This window comes from Rhincodon typus, chromosome 9 (assembly GCF_021869965.1).
Source record: "Rhincodon typus isolate 14 chromosome 9, sRhiTyp1.1, whole genome shotgun sequence".
Taxonomy (NCBI): Eukaryota; Metazoa; Chordata; class Chondrichthyes; order Orectolobiformes; family Rhincodontidae; genus Rhincodon; species Rhincodon typus.
In genome coordinates this window covers 32,485,081-32,503,880 of record NC_063340.1, presented here as the reverse complement: position 1 = coordinate 32,503,880, position 18,800 = coordinate 32,485,081, and the positions used below count along the sequence as shown (strand labels likewise).

The 18,800-nt window shown below is 42.4% G+C and overlaps 1 protein-coding gene across 6 annotated transcripts in view; it reads left to right on the top strand.

Annotated features, from left to right (window-relative positions):
- Positions 1-18,491, top strand: part of LOC109927188 (synaptojanin-2-like) — a 182,334-nt gene extending 163,843 nt beyond the window's left edge. For 5 of the 6 annotated variants that reach the window (XM_048601187.1, XM_048601189.1, XM_048601186.1 and 2 more), the window contains 6 exons: positions 1,059-1,226; positions 1,363-1,482; positions 1,595-1,701; positions 5,051-5,159; positions 6,894-7,075; positions 17,591-18,491. In XM_048601187.1, the coding sequence (XP_048457144.1) occupies positions 1,059-1,226; positions 1,363-1,482; positions 1,595-1,701; positions 5,051-5,159; positions 6,894-7,075; positions 17,591-18,202 (1,298 nt within the window). In that variant the 3' untranslated portion in view covers positions 18,203-18,491. The remainder of the gene's footprint in view (positions 1-1,058; positions 1,227-1,362; positions 1,483-1,594; positions 1,702-5,050; positions 5,160-6,893; positions 7,076-17,590) is intronic. The other variant, XM_048601190.1, reaches the window with a different exon arrangement.
- Positions 18,492-18,800: the final 309 nt, after the last annotated feature.

Here is an 18,800-nt window from a genome sequence, read left to right as displayed (position 1 = left end):
AGTTAGTCATATTTTCTGGTTATTTTTCCCACACCCTGACAATTTTTATTTTTCAAACGTATATCCAGTTTCCTTATGATGGCTACTATTGAGTTTGCTTCCACCATCCTGTCAAGCATTGCAAGGGTGTTTTGTGTCAGTTGGAAAAGCATTACTTGAAGAACCCTATAATAATGCTTATGTCAGCTCTGCTGAAATAGGCTAATGCCCCAGGACATTACAAATTCTCATAACACCTCTCCGCAAACCAGCATGTTTGAAATAATTACTCCTAATTTTCCTTCTCTTGCTTTGGTTTCTCCTCCTTCTATGTTCAGGTAAATAATCATTGTTTTTCTTTGAGTCTGTGCCTCATTCCTGCCACATTCCCTCACATTTTTTTCTTCATTTAAAGCAATTTAAAAAGCATGTTCTGCACACAGAAGGTGCCCCACTTATAGATTCCAGTCATCTTTTGCTTTTCTGACTGTTTAGCATACTGCTTTTGCCAGGTTTTTCTTTGAAGAGAAATTGGTTCTGTCAGCTCTTCACTACCACTCTTTGCTCTCTACAGTGCTTCCTGTTGTTTCTGACTGGATGGTAAATGGGTCCCATCCAAAAATTTCAGATGGTTTAGTTGCTTCCTTCACAATTCTAATTTTCGGAGAACTCTGTCTAACAAAATTGCTAATCCTATTCGTGCTGATAATTCAAACAATTGTTTTGTGCAATCCAGAAGCAGGATTAGTTGCTGTTGGAAAGAATCAAATCAATTAATCATCTCAGTTATAAAGTAACATTTGATTATAGAATCTGAAATGGAAGTGTATTCAAAATGTTCTCTGCAGTTTGTTTATAATGAATTTTTAAAAGTAAATTGCTGGTTTGTGAGAGAAGTGAGATGTCGAATGATGGTATGATACCGACTTGTGATTAGCAGTTAAGTTATGAATCAATCCAGGGGTGAGAATGTATCAGGGTGGCCCTGTTGAAACTTTCTGTCAGAATGTGATTTGTGAAACAGTGAAACATTTCAGTATGTTGTTGAAATTAATCAAATGTACCTTCTTTCTTTGTAGGAGATTTAGATGAAGACTTAGACGAAGTTGTTCCACAGCATTTGCTGACGGGAAAAACAGTGAATCTCAAAAATTCACCTGAAGAGTTTCCTGAATCTTCTGCACAGGAGGTTGCTGAGGTTCAATTACTAAACAGAATGCCGGATCTTCAGAAAAGCGAAATAACTGGTATGTAATCACTTTTGACTATAATCAATGTCATTATTATTTACATTACTTTGAGCTGGGAATTTTTGCAATTAGGTTTTCTGTGTCTTTTTGCAATTAGGTTTTCTGTGTCCATTTAAGTATGTTTTTCTTCCAGTTTTAAACGATGCAAAATGTTCCTCTGTTAATCAAGAGCCGGCTCCTCAACCACGTACAGCAAACAGATCTGTGTCAGTACCTGACCGACCTCAACCTCCACAAAGACCCCCTCCTCCAAGTAAGAATTAAAATACTCTACTGTTAGCTATCAAGTAAACAGACCATGTTAAGCTTAGTAGTACAGCCATTTATTTGATTGTTTAAATTTTAAATTGAAGATTTTTTTCTAGCTATACAAAGCTTGAAAAAATCAGCCTCTGATACTGTGCTTTCATCTGAAGAAAGTCCTTTTCAGGCCATGACTCTGAATCCATCCCAGATTCTTCCAGGGACAGCTGTAAGTTACCTAATCAAAATTCATAGAGATACAATACAAGAGGAGTTAATTGACCATCATGAAAATTTCAAAGAAATACCAGCTTTTACAACTGAATAAAAGAGTGCTAATTGGCTTGCAAGTGGTGTCTGATAGAAGGAGAATGTAGAATGCACCAGCAAACTATTATCCCATAAGAGATAACAAGGTGTAGAGCTGGATGAACATAGCAGGCCAAGCGGCATCAGAGGAGCAGGAAGGCTGATGTTTCGGGCCTAGACCCTTCTTCAGAAATGGGGAGGGGAAGGGGGATCTGAAATAAACAGGGAGAGAGGGGGAGGCGGATAGAAGATGGATAGAGGAGAAGATAGGTGGAGAGGAGACAGACCGGTCAAAGAGGCGGGGATGGAGCCAGTAAAGACGAGTGTAGGTGGGGAGGTAGGGAGGAAATAGGTCAGTCCAGGGAGGACGGACAGGTCAAGGGGGCAGGATGAGGTTAGTAGGTAGGAGATGGGGGTGGGGCTTGAGGTGGGAGGAGGGGATAGGTGGGAGGAAGGACAGGTTAGGGAGGCGGGGATGAGCTGGGCTGGTTTTGGGATGCGGTAGGGGGAGGGGAGATTTTGAAGCTTGTGAAATCCACATTGATACCATTGGGCTGCAGGGTTCCCAAGCGGAATATGAGTTGCTGTTCCTGCAACCTTCGGGTGGCATCGTTGTGGCACTGCAGGAGGCCCAGGATGGACATGTCGTCTGAGGAATGGGAGGGGGAGTTGAAATGGTTCGCGACTGGGAGGTGCAGTTGTTTATTGCGAACCGAGCGTAGGTGTTCTGCAAAGTGGACCCCAAGCCTCCGCTTGGTTTCCCCGATGTAGAGGAGGCCACAACGGGTACAGCGGATACAGTATACCACATTGGCAGATGTGCAGGTGAACATCTGCTTGATGTGGAAAGTCTTCTTGGGGCCTGGGATGGGGGTAAGGGAGGAGGTGTGGGGGCAGGTGTAGCACTTCCTGCGGTTGCAGGGAAAAGTGCCGGGTGTGTTGGGGCTGGAGGGGAGTGTGGAGCGGACAAGGGAGTTACGGAGAGAGTGGTCCCTCCGGAAAGCAGATAAGGGTGAGGAGGGAAAAATGTCTTTGGTGGTGGGGTTGGATTGCAGATGGCGGAAATGTTGGAGGATGATGCGTTGGATCCGGAGGTTGGTGGGGTGGTACGTGATGACAAGGGGGATTCTTTTTTGGTTGTTATTGCGGAGAGGGGGTGTGAGTGATGAGTTGCAGGAAATGCGGGAGACACGGTCGAGGGCGTTCTCAACCACTGAGGGGGGGGAAGTTGCGGTCCTTGAAAAACGAGGACATCTGAGATGTACGGGAGTGGAATGCCTCATCCTGGGAGCAGATGCGGTGGAGGCGAAGGAATTGGGAATAGGGGATGGCATTTTTGCAGGAAGGTGGGTGGGAGGAGGTGTATTCTAGGTAGCTGTGGGAGTCGGGGGATGATCTTATCCCATAAGCTTTTGTTTAAATTCAAACCAGGGAAGTCAACTGTCATTGCTTAAGATTTTGCCATTCTTGGGAAATGATCTAGGGAATAGTTGTTCCCCCAAGTTTTTGTTTTGTTGAGTTGCAATGCATGGATATATCCTTTGTTTGTATGAAAATATGTATATATTGCTTCTAGCAAGTGAGCCTAAATGACCTTAAGTTAGTTGTTAGTGTTATTGTTAGCACAATCAGAATTATTTGGTAAATATTGTCCAGTCACAAAGTTATCTAATATTATGCTCTGTGATTAGGTTTATTTGATGTAACCTGTACTCTGTTACAAACAACCAAAGGCGTGTACTGCACTGCTGTCAGATATGATCTGCCAGTCATTTGGATACGTAAACTACATATCAGGCATCACACTAGCACTGCAGCTCATTTGACTTATGAGCTTATTTGTGTGGTAGACAGAATGTCTTCTTGGCTTGATGGCAGCATTATGTCAATGGGGAATATCACTCATGCTGCTTTTGATTAGTAGCAGTGCAAAACAACTAACATCATGTGTTGCTCAAACCTTTGAAACACCTTACCTTTCCAGCGTAATCTGGGAGAAATCTGGCTTTTTGCAGGTTTGAAAGTGCAATCCTTAGGCACATTTTTGAGTTTCCATGATGTACAGCGAGAAGTGATCCAATCTGGGTAATTATTATCCTGCAAGATGGCTTTGATATGTTCTTTTTCAACATCAAGCTTGCATAGCACGCAAATGATTTGGGACCTGTTTATGATATTGTCAATGAAGCCAATCTTATAGTACATGTAACTCTTAAAAATCCTACCACGTACATTGACCACTGAAGGTGGGATGCAGGACAGAGGTGGAGAACCCGTTAGGAGATTCCTCAACTAGTATGTTAATTAGGATTGAGCTTGTTACAGTGTGTAAGGAAATTTTTACGTGCAGCTGTAGATTCAAATCTAGCAAATGTGTCAACTATGTTTTGGAAATATGCAAAAGGATGAATAGGGGTCATATCATGGAAGATGCATCTTTTGTGGAAACTGACAAAAATTCAAGCAAGTTGGACCTAGAGGAGATGTCATGGCAGCACCATCTACTTAGACATACATAATGTCATTAAAGCTGAATGCAACAGCATGAATTGCTAAGTTCATAGATTTAATTAATACAGGTTCAGACAATGGCAGCATGCCTAGATTGTCACGATAGAATGATGTGATACAAACATCTATGGTTTGTATCTAGGGGCACATTACACAGTAGGATTGCAATTTCAAATATGCTTTAACTGCTTGATAGAGCTACTTACATTTATACACAAGGCTCTGTTCTTTGCAATCAGAAGACAACCAGACATTGTAGCTTTTTGAAATAAATTAAAGCTTGGGGTGGGATGGCGGTGCAGCTACTTCCTGATCCCTTCCCCATAGCTGCATCTTGACCAGAGTTCACATGTTAGAAAATCACCTTCGTTTCCTTGTACAGTATAAGTTGTCATCTTTCCAATTTGGTATTGTTGCAATTCTGTCCTATGAACAAAATACAAAACTCAACAACGTGTCTTTTTCTCAGCCAGACAGTTCAATGGTAAAAATTGAAAGAACTGTGGATGCTGGAAATCAGAAACAAAAACAGAAATTGCTGGAAAAGTTCAGCCGGTCTGGTAGCATCCATGGAGAGAAATCCGAGTTAACGTTTCTTGTTGAGAGACCGTTCCTCAGTATGGTTCTGAGCTCTGACAAGGGGTAACTGATTTCTGACCACAAGCTGCCAGACCTGCTGAGCTTCTATATTGAGTTTTGTTTGATGTGTTATTATTGTTTCGTATTCTAGTTGATTTCAACACAATCTTGTTCCTCAGTCTTCATCTAGAACTGGAATTAGCAAGCCATATCATGTGAGACAAATTAAAACAACAACTGCAAAAGAAGCAGAAGCGGCAATAAAACATCTAATGGGATTGAAAACAGGTAGAGCTTGTTATGTTAAGTATGATTCTAGTGTCGTCTTTCTTGCTCAGCAAAGCATGAATATAAGAGAAGGGATGTTGTGCAATGGTAGTGTCCCTACTCTGAGCCAAAAGGTCAGGGTTCAAGTTCCACCTGCCTAGAGGTGTGTCAAAACAGTTGATTAAAATAACTATTACATAAGAGAACAGATTGCAAGTATGATGTCACTGATATTTTAAGGAAATTAAAGTGAACTCGAAATATTTCAAGATGTTATTCCTGTGGCATCTTAAGACAAATCTTTTGAGTGTTGCATTACATCAGGCTTTTTATTCAAACACTCTTCCAGCACATGCACATACATGCAGAAACTCTCACACCACAAGCACCATGTACCCACTAATTCTGGAGGTGAAGTGAGTACCAAAAAGCCATAAAAGGTTAAGTCACCATTGCCTTATCAGACTATAGGGCTGCTGTCTTATTAGAGAGAGATGATTGGCGGTGGTTTAACCTAAGGGTCATCATGCCTCAGGAAAGGGGAGAGGTTGAGAAGGAGACTCCTCCACGGTAACCTCAGCCGGTGCAGGAATTGAACCCATGCTGTTGGCATGTCACTAAACATTGGCCAAGACACCAAGGATAACGCCTCTGTTCTTCTTTGAAATAATGCCATTTGATCTTTTATATTAATCAAAGCAGGATGTTGGAGCCTCAGTTTAATCTCCCATCCTACTGGTACTGTACTGGAATGTCAAACTTTTTGTAGTGCTTAAGTCCTGGAGTGGGTCTTGGATCTGGAACCTTGAGATTCTGAGGTGAGACTGCTACTACTGAGCCACTGCTGACACAAAAGGCATCGGAGATGAGTACAATTTTGCTTTCAGCCAATATCCACACACAAGTCTATACCTATATGTCTGTATGTACTTACTGGCTAGAATTCCTGGGCAGCAATTCAGAAGCCATCTTGACTTTGCTTCTCCATAGCTATTGGACATAAGGCCAACTGGGGCTCCTTGCATCACCCAGCTAGATCCAGCAAACAGACACGGACACAATGTGGCACTCCTGATCTGAGCAAATGAACAATTTGTTAGTATCTCACCAGTTCTAACCAAGAGATTTGTCACGGTGTCTTGCCTGATCCCTTATCCTGTTTCTGACTTCAACAGCTGCAGCTTTTGCTGAAGTCAATGGCAGAGCCGCCCAGTCCACACCCTCTTACTCTTTAATAGGCCTCCAAACTACCAACCTTCACCTGCCCCACCTTGGATTTTTTTAAGCAAAGAGGTACATCCTACTCCTTGAATTGTGGAGTTTTCTCATAATTTTGAAATAAATATAATGTTACTAAGAAATTGTATCTTCTTGATCAATTCACGAGAATTGACAGGTTTGCGGAAATACAACTAGACCTGAGAAAGGTGGCAAAAATAGGGAGCGCCAGACATATGCTATCATCTCCCTGGGTGGCCTTGCACATTTCTGTAGCTGTGTCCCTACACACAACCTTTATCCATGTCAAACCTCACTACAGCAGTGACTGCCAGTGAGCACAGAAGACTACTTTTAAGCATTTTATGTGCAATGATAGCTTTGCTTCAAGAACAAACCAAGGCCTGTCCCACTGTTGATGTAAACAGGACAGATATGTTACTTATGTACTTGTCTTTCCTACTGAATGAAACATTTACAGCTGTTAATAGCACTGGATGCCAAAGTGGGCTCTTTTACAATATTTTTATGTTTCAGGAAGTTTGAAATCAGAGGCTAACATAAAGCCATCTCTAGTACAGTCAATCCTCAAGTCCCAGTCAGATATGACTCTTCCTGATGAGCATGTTGAAACATATTCTGCTTCATTAATACCTCTGTTACATGCTGAAAGAAATCCTGCTGCTACACTATTTGATCCAAAAGGAACAGGTGACTCGGTGAGTTATTTTGATTATCATAAACTATGAGGTTGATTTTTTAAAACACTAAGAATGTCTACATTGTAAATAGATCACTCTTGGTGCCTAGTGTCAGCAATGAACATCCCCTAGGTCAGATCTATTATGGTCAGGTGCAGTTAGTTTCTCCTCCATAAATCAAAAACTAAGTTTGATCTTTACAACCTCTTGCAATTAGTGCAGCCAGTTCAGTAATGAATTCTGAGGAAATTTTTATGCTGTGGATTGGTTTAAGACTTTTCTTAGTTTCTCGAAAGCTTTTATAGCCAATAACGTAGATTTTTTTTGTACTGCATGAACATAGATAACTTCAGTTGAAGGCTCAGAGGTAACATATGCAAACTTGCTGATTTGTCCTTCTGCTCTTGGTTGGAAGGTAACAAAACTGAGCACTAACTTGGTTAAGCTGAGTAGTTTTAAAAGAAAGAATTCCAACTAAGGATAAACAAACAGGAATAGGCCTTTCAGCCATTCGAAACAATTCCAGCATTTAAATGGATAATGGCTCATTTACATTTTAACTCTACACACCCATTTCTTTTTAATTTGTTCACAGTTGAGAGTAGTTCTGGCAATTTATTTGAAATATCAATTGCCCACCTTTAGTTAGCTTCAGAAAGTTGTTGGTAAGCTGCCGTCTTGAACTGTTGTAGTTGATGTAGGGTAGGTATATCTACAGTACGTTAGGAAGGGTGTTCCAACATTTTGATGTTTCAGTGGTGAAGATACTGCAACATATTTTCCCATCAGGATGGTGTTTGACTTAAGAGGGCATTTGCAGATGATAGCATTCCTAAGCATCTGCTGCCGTTGTTTTACTAGGGAATGAATCATGGGTTTGGAGAATGCTTTTGAAGAAGACTTGGCAAGTTTCGGTCATACTGTTGGCACGGTGTATAAATGGCATAGACAGCCAGCCAAGCAGGCTGTTTTGTCCTGAATAATGTTGAACTTCTGTTGTTTTTGCTACACCTATCTTGGCACTTTGAGAGTATTCCATTATATGCTTGACTTGTGCCTTGGAAATAGCCATTGCAATCAAGCAGTGATTTACTTGCTTGTATATAACCGTATGCAGGCTAGACAATCTGGTCGTGTGGCTGCAGAATTATGTAACTGGTCCAATTGGGCTTTTGATTGATAGAGGCCCACCAGACAGGATATGGATTATTGGAAATTCAACAGGGCCGATGTCATTGATTGTCAAGCGGACAGGGGTTAGATTCCCACTTGGTCCAACCTGGTCAATTACCACCCCGTCAGTGTACTCTCATCAGTAAAGTGATGAAAGGTGTCATCAACAGTGCTATCAAGCAGCACATATTCAGCAATAACCTGCTCAGTGACACCCAGTTTGGGTTTCGCTAGGGCCACTCAACTCCTGACCTCATGTCAGCCTTGGTTCAAACATGAACAAAAGAGCTGAATTCCAGAGGTTAGGTGAGAGTGACAGCCCTTGATATCAAGGCTGCATTTGGCCAGTCAAGGAACCCTAGTAAAACTGAAATCAATGGGTATCAGGGGACAAACTCTCCAGTGGTTGCAGTCATACCTGACATATAGGAAGATGGTCATATTTGTTGGAGGTCAATCATCTCAGCTCCAGGACATCTCTTCAGGAGTTCATCAGGGTAGTGTCCTGGGCCCAACCATCTTCACATATTTCATCAATGACTTTCCCTCCATCATAAGGTCAGAAGTGGGGATGTTCACCAATGATTGTGCAATGTTCATCACCATTCGCGATTCCTCAGATCCTAAAGCAGTCGTGTTCAAATGCAACAAGATCTGCACAATATCCAGGCTTGGGTTGACAAGTGGCAAGTGACATTCACGCCACACAAATGCCAGGCTATGACCACCACCCCTTGACATTCAATGGTGTTACCATCACTGAATCCCCCACTATCAACATCCTGGGGGTTATCATTGACTAGAAACTCAACTGGACTCACCAGATAACCACAGTGGCTACAAGAGCAGGCCAGAAGTTAGGAATACTGCGGCAAGTAACTCACCTCCTGACCCCTCAAAGCCTGTCAACCATCTCCAAGGCACAAGTCAGGAGTGTGATGGAATACTCCCCACTTGCCTGGATGAGTGCAGCCCCAACAATACTCAAGAAGCTTGACACCATCCAGGGCTAGGCAGATTGGCACTGCAACCATAAGCATCCACTCCCTCCACTATCAACTCTCAGTAGCAGCAGTGTGTACTATCTACAAGATGCACTGCAGAAATTCACCAAAGATCCTTAGACAGCACCTTCCAAACCCACAACCACTTCTATCTAGAAGTACAAGGACAGCAGATATCTGGGACCACCGCTACCTTCAAGTTCCCCTCCAAGCCACTCACCATCCTGACTTGGAAATATATTGCCGTTCCTTCACTGTTGCAGGATCAAAATCCTGGAATTCCCTCCCTAATGGCGTTGTGTGTCAACCTACAGCTGGTGGACTGCAGTGGTTCAGGAAGGCAGCTCACCACCACCTTCTCAATGGCAACTAGGGATGGGCAAGAAAAGCTGGCCAGCCAGCGATGCCCACATCCCTCAAATGAATAGAATAAAAATGTGATGTCAATATTATTTTCCACTTATCATCCCAAGCCTGAACGTTATCCTTAGCTTGCTTTATTGTCTCAAGAGATGTTGATATCTTGAAGACTTCAATCAGATTCTGGCATTCCATTAGCTGCCTTAATTATTTTCTGCACCTGTGTGTGGCATTTTAAAAATCTATGCACCTGAACTCCTAAGTATCTTTAGGACAGCCACTGTATTTAACTCCATCTCATCTAGAAAGTAACCAGATCTATAACATTTGCACTGTTGGCATGAGTGAGATATGGCAGGCCGAAGAAGGTCAGCTCCAAAGAAAATGTGATGGATGCACTTTCTGCAAGGAAAATCTGAAGAGGAATGCCAATTCCTGTGCTTGGCTTCACCATTTAAAAGTGACTAGTTCACTATCTCAGTCTGTCCCCTTGTAGAATAAATGAACACCTCATGACTCCTTGGCACATCCTAACCCTAGAGCAGTCGTGCAGTCACTAATGTGTTGCCTCAACCCTAAAAGCATTAGATGAGGCCAAAGATGAATTCTGCACCAGCCTTAGTCAATCATTGTCCCAGATCCCCGAAGTTAAAGAACTGAACATCCTGGTGATTTCAATGCTAGACTTGAGAGAGACATAAACCTTTGGAAAGGCATGAATTGCAAGGAAGGCATTGAAAAGGTAATTATTAAACATCCTCCTGACAAAATGCCTAGAACATGGCTGATTGTTACAAGCACACTACTTCATCAGAGAGACAGATACAAGACTACATGGCAACTCCCTTGTTCCAGACATTGGTACCTAATTGACGGAGCACGAGGATGTCTGCATCACCTGCATTTTGACAGGAGCTGATGACTACTAGACCGACAATTCAGTTTACTATCTCCATCTGCCTGGCACAAAAACACCAGTGATTGTATAAGTGGCTAAAAGTCCAGAAGAGAAAGGTTTTCCAACTGCCTGCTCCTACCATACAACTCTGTCCCTCAATTGCCAAGATCCACAGCAAGCCATGAGACAATGTGGTCAATTCTCATACCCTAGGAGCCTCCTATTGCTGAGAGTAGATATCGATAATGAAATTCATCATTGCCACTCGTATGCCACATACAGAGATGATATTACGTCAGAAAACTAGAATACAGTTACAGCAGGTAATAAGGAAGGCCAATGGAATTTTGGCATTTATTGCCAAAGAAATGAAGTATAAAAGTGAGGAAGTATTGCTGTAACTGTACAAAGCATTTGTGAGACTGCAGCTGGAGTATTGCGTCCAATTTTGGGCCCCTTGCTAGAGGATGGATATGGTTGTACTGGAGGCAGTTCAGACGAGGTTCACTCGATTGTTTCCAGGTATGAGGGATTTGTCTTATGAAGAGATATTCAGTAGTTTAGGCTTAGACTGTCAGGAATTTAGAACAATAGAGGAGATCTAATTGAGGTATATAGATGCTAATGGAAGTTGCTCACATAGCGTAGAAAGGATGGAATGAGGTCATAGTTTTAGGGTAAGGGGTAGCAGATTTAAAACAGATTGGAGAAATGACTTCTCTCAAAGGGTCATGCATCTTTGGAATTCACTACCCCAGAGTATGGTGGATGTTGGGATATTGAGTAAATTTAAGGAGGTGATAGATTTTTAATTAGTAATGGGTTGAAGGGTCATGGAGAATGAGCAGGAAAGTGGAGTTGAAGCGAAGATGAGATCAGCCATGATCATATCAAATGGCAGAGCAGGCTCAAAGGGCTGAATTTCCTACTCCTCCTCCTAGTTCTTATGTTCAAAGACTTCAAACTTATTACTGAGCTCCTGGTCTACAGGGCAGCAATATTACGTGCCCTCTGTTTCCTACAGCAAAAATATAACCAATACTGCAAAATTCTGCAAATCTACTGGTAGGCAAAGCACTCCAATATCACTCTTTTAGGCTAACTTGTGCAGCCATGAGGAACTAGTTAGTGTCAAATAACTACATTGAGCATACTACGTAGTCTGCTTGCCTGGCATAGCTTCCAAAACAAGCTCTGTACTCTGAGCTCTGTCATGACTATCTGTTACCGGAAAGGCAGAAGAAATACCTCAAGTATGTCCTCTGAAAATTGCAATGCCCACACTAAGTTGTGGGAATATCTGACTCAAGGGGACAGCATGTGGCTCAGTAGTTAGCACCGCAACCTCACAGTGCCAGGGACCTCCCAGGTTCGATTCCGCCCTTGGGTGACTGCATCCCATGTCTGCGTGGGTTTCCTCCGGATGTTCCAGTTTCCTCCCACAGTCCAAAGATGTGCAAGGTCAGAAGTCAAATGACACCAGGTTTTAGTCCAACAGGTTTATTTGAAATCACAGGCTTTTGGAAATGCCTGACAAAGGGCAGTGCTCTGAAAGCTTGATGTGGAGGTGCAGGTGTCAGACTTGGGTGGACAAAGATGTGCAGATTAGGTGGATTGGCTGTGGGAAATGCAGGATTTAGAGAGATGTGGTAGGGAGTGTTGGGTCTGGGTGGGATGCTCTCCAGAAGGTCAGTCTGGACTCGATACGCTGAATGACCTACTTCCACACTAAGGATTTTATTAATTCTATGAAAAGACTATCCAAGTTGGAAAAGAAGCATCTGTGAAGGAGCCAGCCACCTCAAGGTTCTCTGACAGGCCCCGGTGGAGGCCAAGCACAAACAATAGAGCATTTGGATACCAGAGTATCTCACCTGCTCACTTCAAGGAAATTATCTTGAATTTCAAGGGAATGCTTAAGAGATAGTTTTGTACCTCTTAAACTCCATTTTGTTATATTTATATCTGTTTGCCAGATTCTGATTTAGTTTGATTATAGATTCCCTTAATGTAAGTATCTTTTAGCTTATTTTCTCTCCTCTGACCCATTTAATTATTCTGGTTATTAATTAGCGTGTACTTATTTAACAATTAAATGGATATTATTTGAATCTAAGTGATTCATGTATCTTATTCTGTTTTATTCTGGGATTCTGTATGAAATTATCCCCCACTTTAATGTAATCTTCTTTGTTTATGGCATTATGCCCTGTTAGTTGATGTCATTCTGTTTAAATATAGCCCTCTAATTTGGGCTTCTACTGCTGCGATTTTTAAATTCTCTCAACCTGCTCCCGTGGGTTTCTGGGCTGTCAGTTCTGCCACTGCTTGAATCTCCTAGCCCTCTCACGTGCTGTTCTGTGTGTCTAGAAATTTGGGCAAGACTATTGAGGGTTACAGAGCAGCATTGGTTGGTGCAGTTCAGATGCACACCAGATATGATCTAATTGAATGCAGAATGTATTGAGTTGCTGAATAGTTATCTCCTGGTTCTGTGGTGAGTTTTACATAGTTTCTCCAGCTAGAAATAGTTCAGTTGGGTTATTTACTTAGAAAATGATCTGAAGTGTTTTTGGAAGGAGTAAACTAGCCAGAAATATTTTTAAAAAGCAAATTGTAAGAGCTGTTGCATTTACGCTAATGTGGTCGACTGCATCTGCTGCTCCCGATGTAGCCTCTACATCGGTGAGACCAAGCAGAGGCTCGGAGACCACTTTGTAGAACACCTGCGCTCTGTTCGCGACAAACGACAACACCTTCCAGTCGTGAACCAGTTCAACTCCTCCCCCCCCACTCCCTGGATGATATGTCTATCCTGGGCCTCCTCCAGTGTCACAACAACGCCACCCGGAAACTGGAGGTGCAGCACCTCATATTCCGCCTCGGGAGCCTCCAACCCAATGATCTCAATGTGGACTTTACTAGTTTCAAAATCCACCACCCCCCCCGCCCGCGGCCTCATCCCATGACCAACCCTCCCTCTCATCCCCGCCTCCTTGACCCGACACAACCTGTCCGTCTTCTCTCCCACCTATCTGCTACTCCCACCTCACTGACCAATCCCCACTGCACCCTACCTGCACTCGCCTATCACCATCCCACCAACCTTCCCCAGCCCCACCCCTCTCTCTATTTATTTCAGAGCTCCCTTCCCCCTCCACCGTTTCTGAAGAAGGGTCCCAACCTGAAACATCAGCTTTCCTGCTCCTCCAATGCTGCCTGGCCTGCTGTGTTCCTCCAGCTCCACACTGTTATCTCTGACACTAGCATCAGCAGTTCTTACTATCTCTGAAATCTATGCAGATCCAATTTTCCAGCATTAGGCCTGGGGCCTTGAATGTTATGACACTTTAAGTGCTCATCCAAGTATTCTTTAAATGGTGTGAGATTACTTGCCTCAACTAGTATTCCAGGCAATGCATTCCAGACCTCTACCACCCTCTAGGTGCAAAAAACATTTCCTCAAACCCCATATAAACCTCTTGCCTTTCGCCTTAAAATTATACCCCCTTGTAATTGAGTCTTTGACTAAGGGGAACAGCCACTTTCTATCCATCCTGTCTGTGTCCCTTATGATCTTAAAGACCTCTATTAAGATTCCTCTGTTCCAAAGAAAACAACGCTACCTCATCCAGTCTCCCTTCGTAGTTAAGATGTTCCATCCTGAGTAACATCTTGGTGAATCTCCTCTGCACCCCTTCCAGTCCAATTGCATCATTCCTACACTATTGTGTGGTGACCAGAACAGCACATAATACTCTAGCTGTGGATATCCAAAGTCCTGTATAGCTCCAACATAATCTCACTGCTCTTATAAACCATGCCTTGACTGAGTCTCCTAAGGATCCCGTATACCACCTTAATTATCCTCTCAACCTGTGGTCCACCTTCAGATATCTGCGGATAAGCACCCTCAGATCCCTCTGTTTCTGTGAACTTTCTACTGTCATAGAGTCATACAGCATGGAACAGACACTTCTGTCCAACTTGTCCATGTCAACTATGTTCCCAAACTGAACCATTCCCTGCCCAGTGAAGCGGTTGAAGCTACCGCGCAGAATGAATGTTTTTGAGGCAAGGCTAGATAAATTTTTGAATAGTAAAGGAATTAACGATTATGGTGAGTGGGCAGGTAAGTGGAGCTGAGTCTCAAAAAGATCAGCCATGATCTTATTGAATGGTGGGGCAGGCTCGAGGGGCCAGATGGCCTACTCCTGCTCCTAGTTCTTATCTTATGTTATATAAAAACCAAACAAAATTAAATTTAATGCAAGTGAAAGAAAGTTGTCACTCATTAGCTTCTATCATTAGTTTTTATTTATTCTAAGTGTAACAAATATTTTTAGCAGTTATTGGATGGTAAATCAATGAGGGCAAGTGGGAGTGTACATCCTGTATTATGTGCAGAGTCATGAACAGACCAACACAGCTGCAGGAAGTATGTCTGATACACAGGTTTGAACTCCAGGTGCTTGAACTTGAGCAGCAACTGGAGTCACTGTTGTGCATCTACAAGGCAGAGCTGGTCAGACCACAGATTAGAAGCGTACAGGCAGAAGGAATTGGTGACTACCAGGCTGAGAAAACCACAATAGCAGGGCAGGTGTCCCCTGAGTGTTTTGTGTATGCCGATCAGTATTCCGTTTTGAAAAGTAGTGAAGGTGATTGCACTTTCCTGAAGAGCAATCGGGCACAGGTCTATGGCACAGGTCATCTCAAGTTAGCAGGGGTGGGAGAGGGTGGAGAAAGAAGAATGGAAGGGCAATAGCCATTGAATCATGGACATCCACAGCACATTGTATCTGTGTCAATCCAACACAACTACCTAACTAAAAATCAAAAGAACTGCGGGTGCTGTAAATCGGGAACAAAAACAAAGTTGCTGGAAAAGCTCAGCAGGTCTGGCAGCAGTTCTGAAGAAGGGTCACCGGACCCGAAACGGTAACTCTGTTTTCTCCGCCACAGATGCTGCCACAACTACCTAACTATTGTAATCCCCTACTCCAATACTTGGCCCATAGTTTTGTATGCCTTGGCATTGCAAGTGCACATCTAAGTACTACTAAAATGTTATGAAGGTTTCTCCCCCATACCCCTTACAGGCAGAGAGTTCCAGATTCCCACACCCTTTTGGGTGAAAACGTTTTTCCTTATTTCTCCTCTAAACCTCTGTGCCCTCTGCTCTGTCCACCGTATCTATGTCCCTCATAGCTTTATACATCTCAATCGTGTTCACACTCAATCTCTTTTGCTGTAAGGAAAACAGTCCCGGTCTGTTCATTGTCTTCAAGACTAAAATTTTCCATTATAGGCAATCTCCTAGTAAATCTCCTCTACACCCTCTTCAGTCCAATTACAGTCCTCCTGTAATGTGGATTCAAGGATTGCATACAATACTCTAGGTGCGGCTTAACCAATGCTTTATACAGTTCTAGTATAATCTGTGTCTTGGCTAATAAAGACATATATAATATGCCTTCTTGACCACTATATCTACCTGTCCTGATGCCTTAAGAGACCGGTGCACATGCATACCAAGGTTCCTCTGATCCTCGGTGCTTTCTAGAGTCCTACTGTTCATGTATTCCCTCATTGTATTATGTATTGTTATGGTATTACCGGTAGGAGACAGAGTCTGAGGGTAGAAGGTTGTTGTTCAGACTGGAGGCCTGTGACCAGTGGTGTGCTGCAAGGATCCACTATTGTTCATCACTTATATAGACAATTTGGATGAGAATATAATAGGCATGGTTAGTAAGTTTGAGGATGGCACCAAGATTGGTGGTTTGGTGGACAGTGTAGAAGGTTATCTGAGTACAACAGGATCTTGATCGCAGCGCCATGGATCAAGAAATGGCAGGTGGAGTTTAATTCCGATAAATGTGAAGTGCTGTATTTTGGTAAGGCTTAACAAGGCAGGACTTACACAGTGATGGAAGGGTCCTGGGGAGTGTTCTCGAACAGAGAGACCTAGGGGTGCAGGTGCAGTGTTCCTTGAAAGTGGTGTCACAGGTATACAGGGTGGTGAAGAAGGCGTTTGGCATGCTTGGCTTTGGTCAGAGCATTCAGTATAGGAGTTGGGACATCATGTTACGGCTGTACAAGACATTGGTATGGCAGCATTTGGAGTACTGCGTGCAATTCTGGTCGCCCTGCTTTAGGAAGCATGTTATTGAACTGGACAGCTGTGTTCATCCAGCTCTGCACCTTGTTGTCTAGGGTACAAAAAAGATTTTCAAGGATGTTACTGAGACTGGATGATTTGAGTTATAATGATGGGCTGGATAGGATGGGACTTTTTTCCCTGAGGCCTAAGAGGTTGAGAGGGGTGACCTTATAGAGGTTTATAAAATCACGAGTGGCATAGATAAGGTGAATAGCCAAAGTCTTTTCCTAGGGTAAGGGAGTCCAAAACAAGACAGCATAGGTTTAAGATGAGGGGGAAAATATTTAAAAGGGACCGGAGGGGCAACATTTCCACACAGAGGGTGGTGCATATATGTAACGAGATGCCAGAGGAGGTGGTAGAGGTGGGTACAATCACAACGTTTAAAAGACTTCTGGATGGGGTTACATAGATGGGAAAGGATTAGAGTGTTATGGGCCAAACACAGGCAAATGAAACTAGTTTACAATGGGAAACCTGGTTGGCATGGATGAATTGGGCTGAAGAGCCTGTGTCCATGCCGTATGGCTGTATGACTCTTTTATAAAGCCCACCACAAAATTTTTACTTAGTTCATGGTTTCCATTTACCTTATAACCCCTGCCTCCAGATGAAGTAGCCATGTAACAAAATCGGGACAAAAAGAGCACTAACCAAAGGATGGTTGGTTAACCTAATTGTAAGTTATCAAATAGAATTAATTACTTATACTGTTAATGACATTACACCATTTCTAATGATACAGAATAAAATGAGAATAGACATACAATCTGCACACAGCAGAGCCATTTAGTGAAGTGGTAAGTGAAGCTCGGACTTTATGATCTATGGAATATACAAAAAAGTGTGATAGTCGTAACATTTTCACCCATTATAATTTTAACTGATATACGTGTACTCAATTTATAACAGACATATTTTTGTATCAACAGTTCCTCAGTTCAGAGGCTGCAAATAAAAAGGAACCAAAGTCTCTCAAAACAGCTGCAGCAGCATATGTGAATTCACCATTAGTGACTTCTCAAAGAAATTCTGATACAGTCAAACAAATAATCTCACAGTCACCACTGATAAAGACACAGCAACAAGAGGAGCAGTGTGCAACCAATAGAACTTCTCAGCAACTTTGTAACAACCCAGAGAGAGTCTCAGAAAGTGCAGCCACAGCCCCAATTGCACCTCCCCGCAGGAAGAAAGCTGCAGCACCTTATTTGCAAATTGACAACAATTCAGTTTTGAAATCCTCCCATAATGATCCCAGACAGAATTGTTTCCATGCATGTGGGTTGCATGGCAGTGATCATCCTATTAAACTGTGCAATACTAGTACTTCATTTAGCAACAACTCTATTAGGTCTTTTCAAGAAAGTAGACCTTCATCTGACCCATCCAAACAACAAAGGAACTTTAATATAAATTTGCCTAAGTTTGGACAAGATGTAAACAATGCTGAAGCAAAGGTATCTGCCGCTGGTTCCACAGGTGAAAGAATATCTCATAAAGACATGACACAGAATAATTGTTTTTCTCCAAACGAGTTGTAGCAAATGTTGAGTGCAAGGAATGGTAATCATACTTTGGCTTTATCACAATGCTTTAAACTGGCCACTCAGTGAATTTAAACAGATGTCTGTGATTTTGTTTGGCCTGTGGAGAACTGAAGGACTTGGGTACTTTGTGAGAATTCTTTTCTTATGTTGTTTAGTAGATATTGCTGAATAACAAATGAAGTATAATCCAATGATGTATAATATTGATATTTCATAGAAACCAGTTTAATCGTAATTTTCCATATCTTTTCACAAATGAAATAAAAGAAATTAGTTAACTGATTTACAAGAGTCATATTCATTGTGTATATTGCCTTTTATGTTTGCTGTAACTAAAGAAAACTAGTAACACAAGCCCAATGATTAAACAATCAGGTTCAAGCGCTGCAGTTCTATCACATCCAGTGATATCCAATTCCTACTCATTGCTATTAAATTCATAATGTCAGTTCTGATATAAAAATAGTTGTCTATAAAGTGAGTCAGAGATAGTAGGAACTGCAGATGCTGGAGAATCCGAGACAACAAGGTGCAGGGCTGGATGAACACAGCAGGCCAAGCAGCATCATAGGAGCAGAGAGGCTGACGTTTC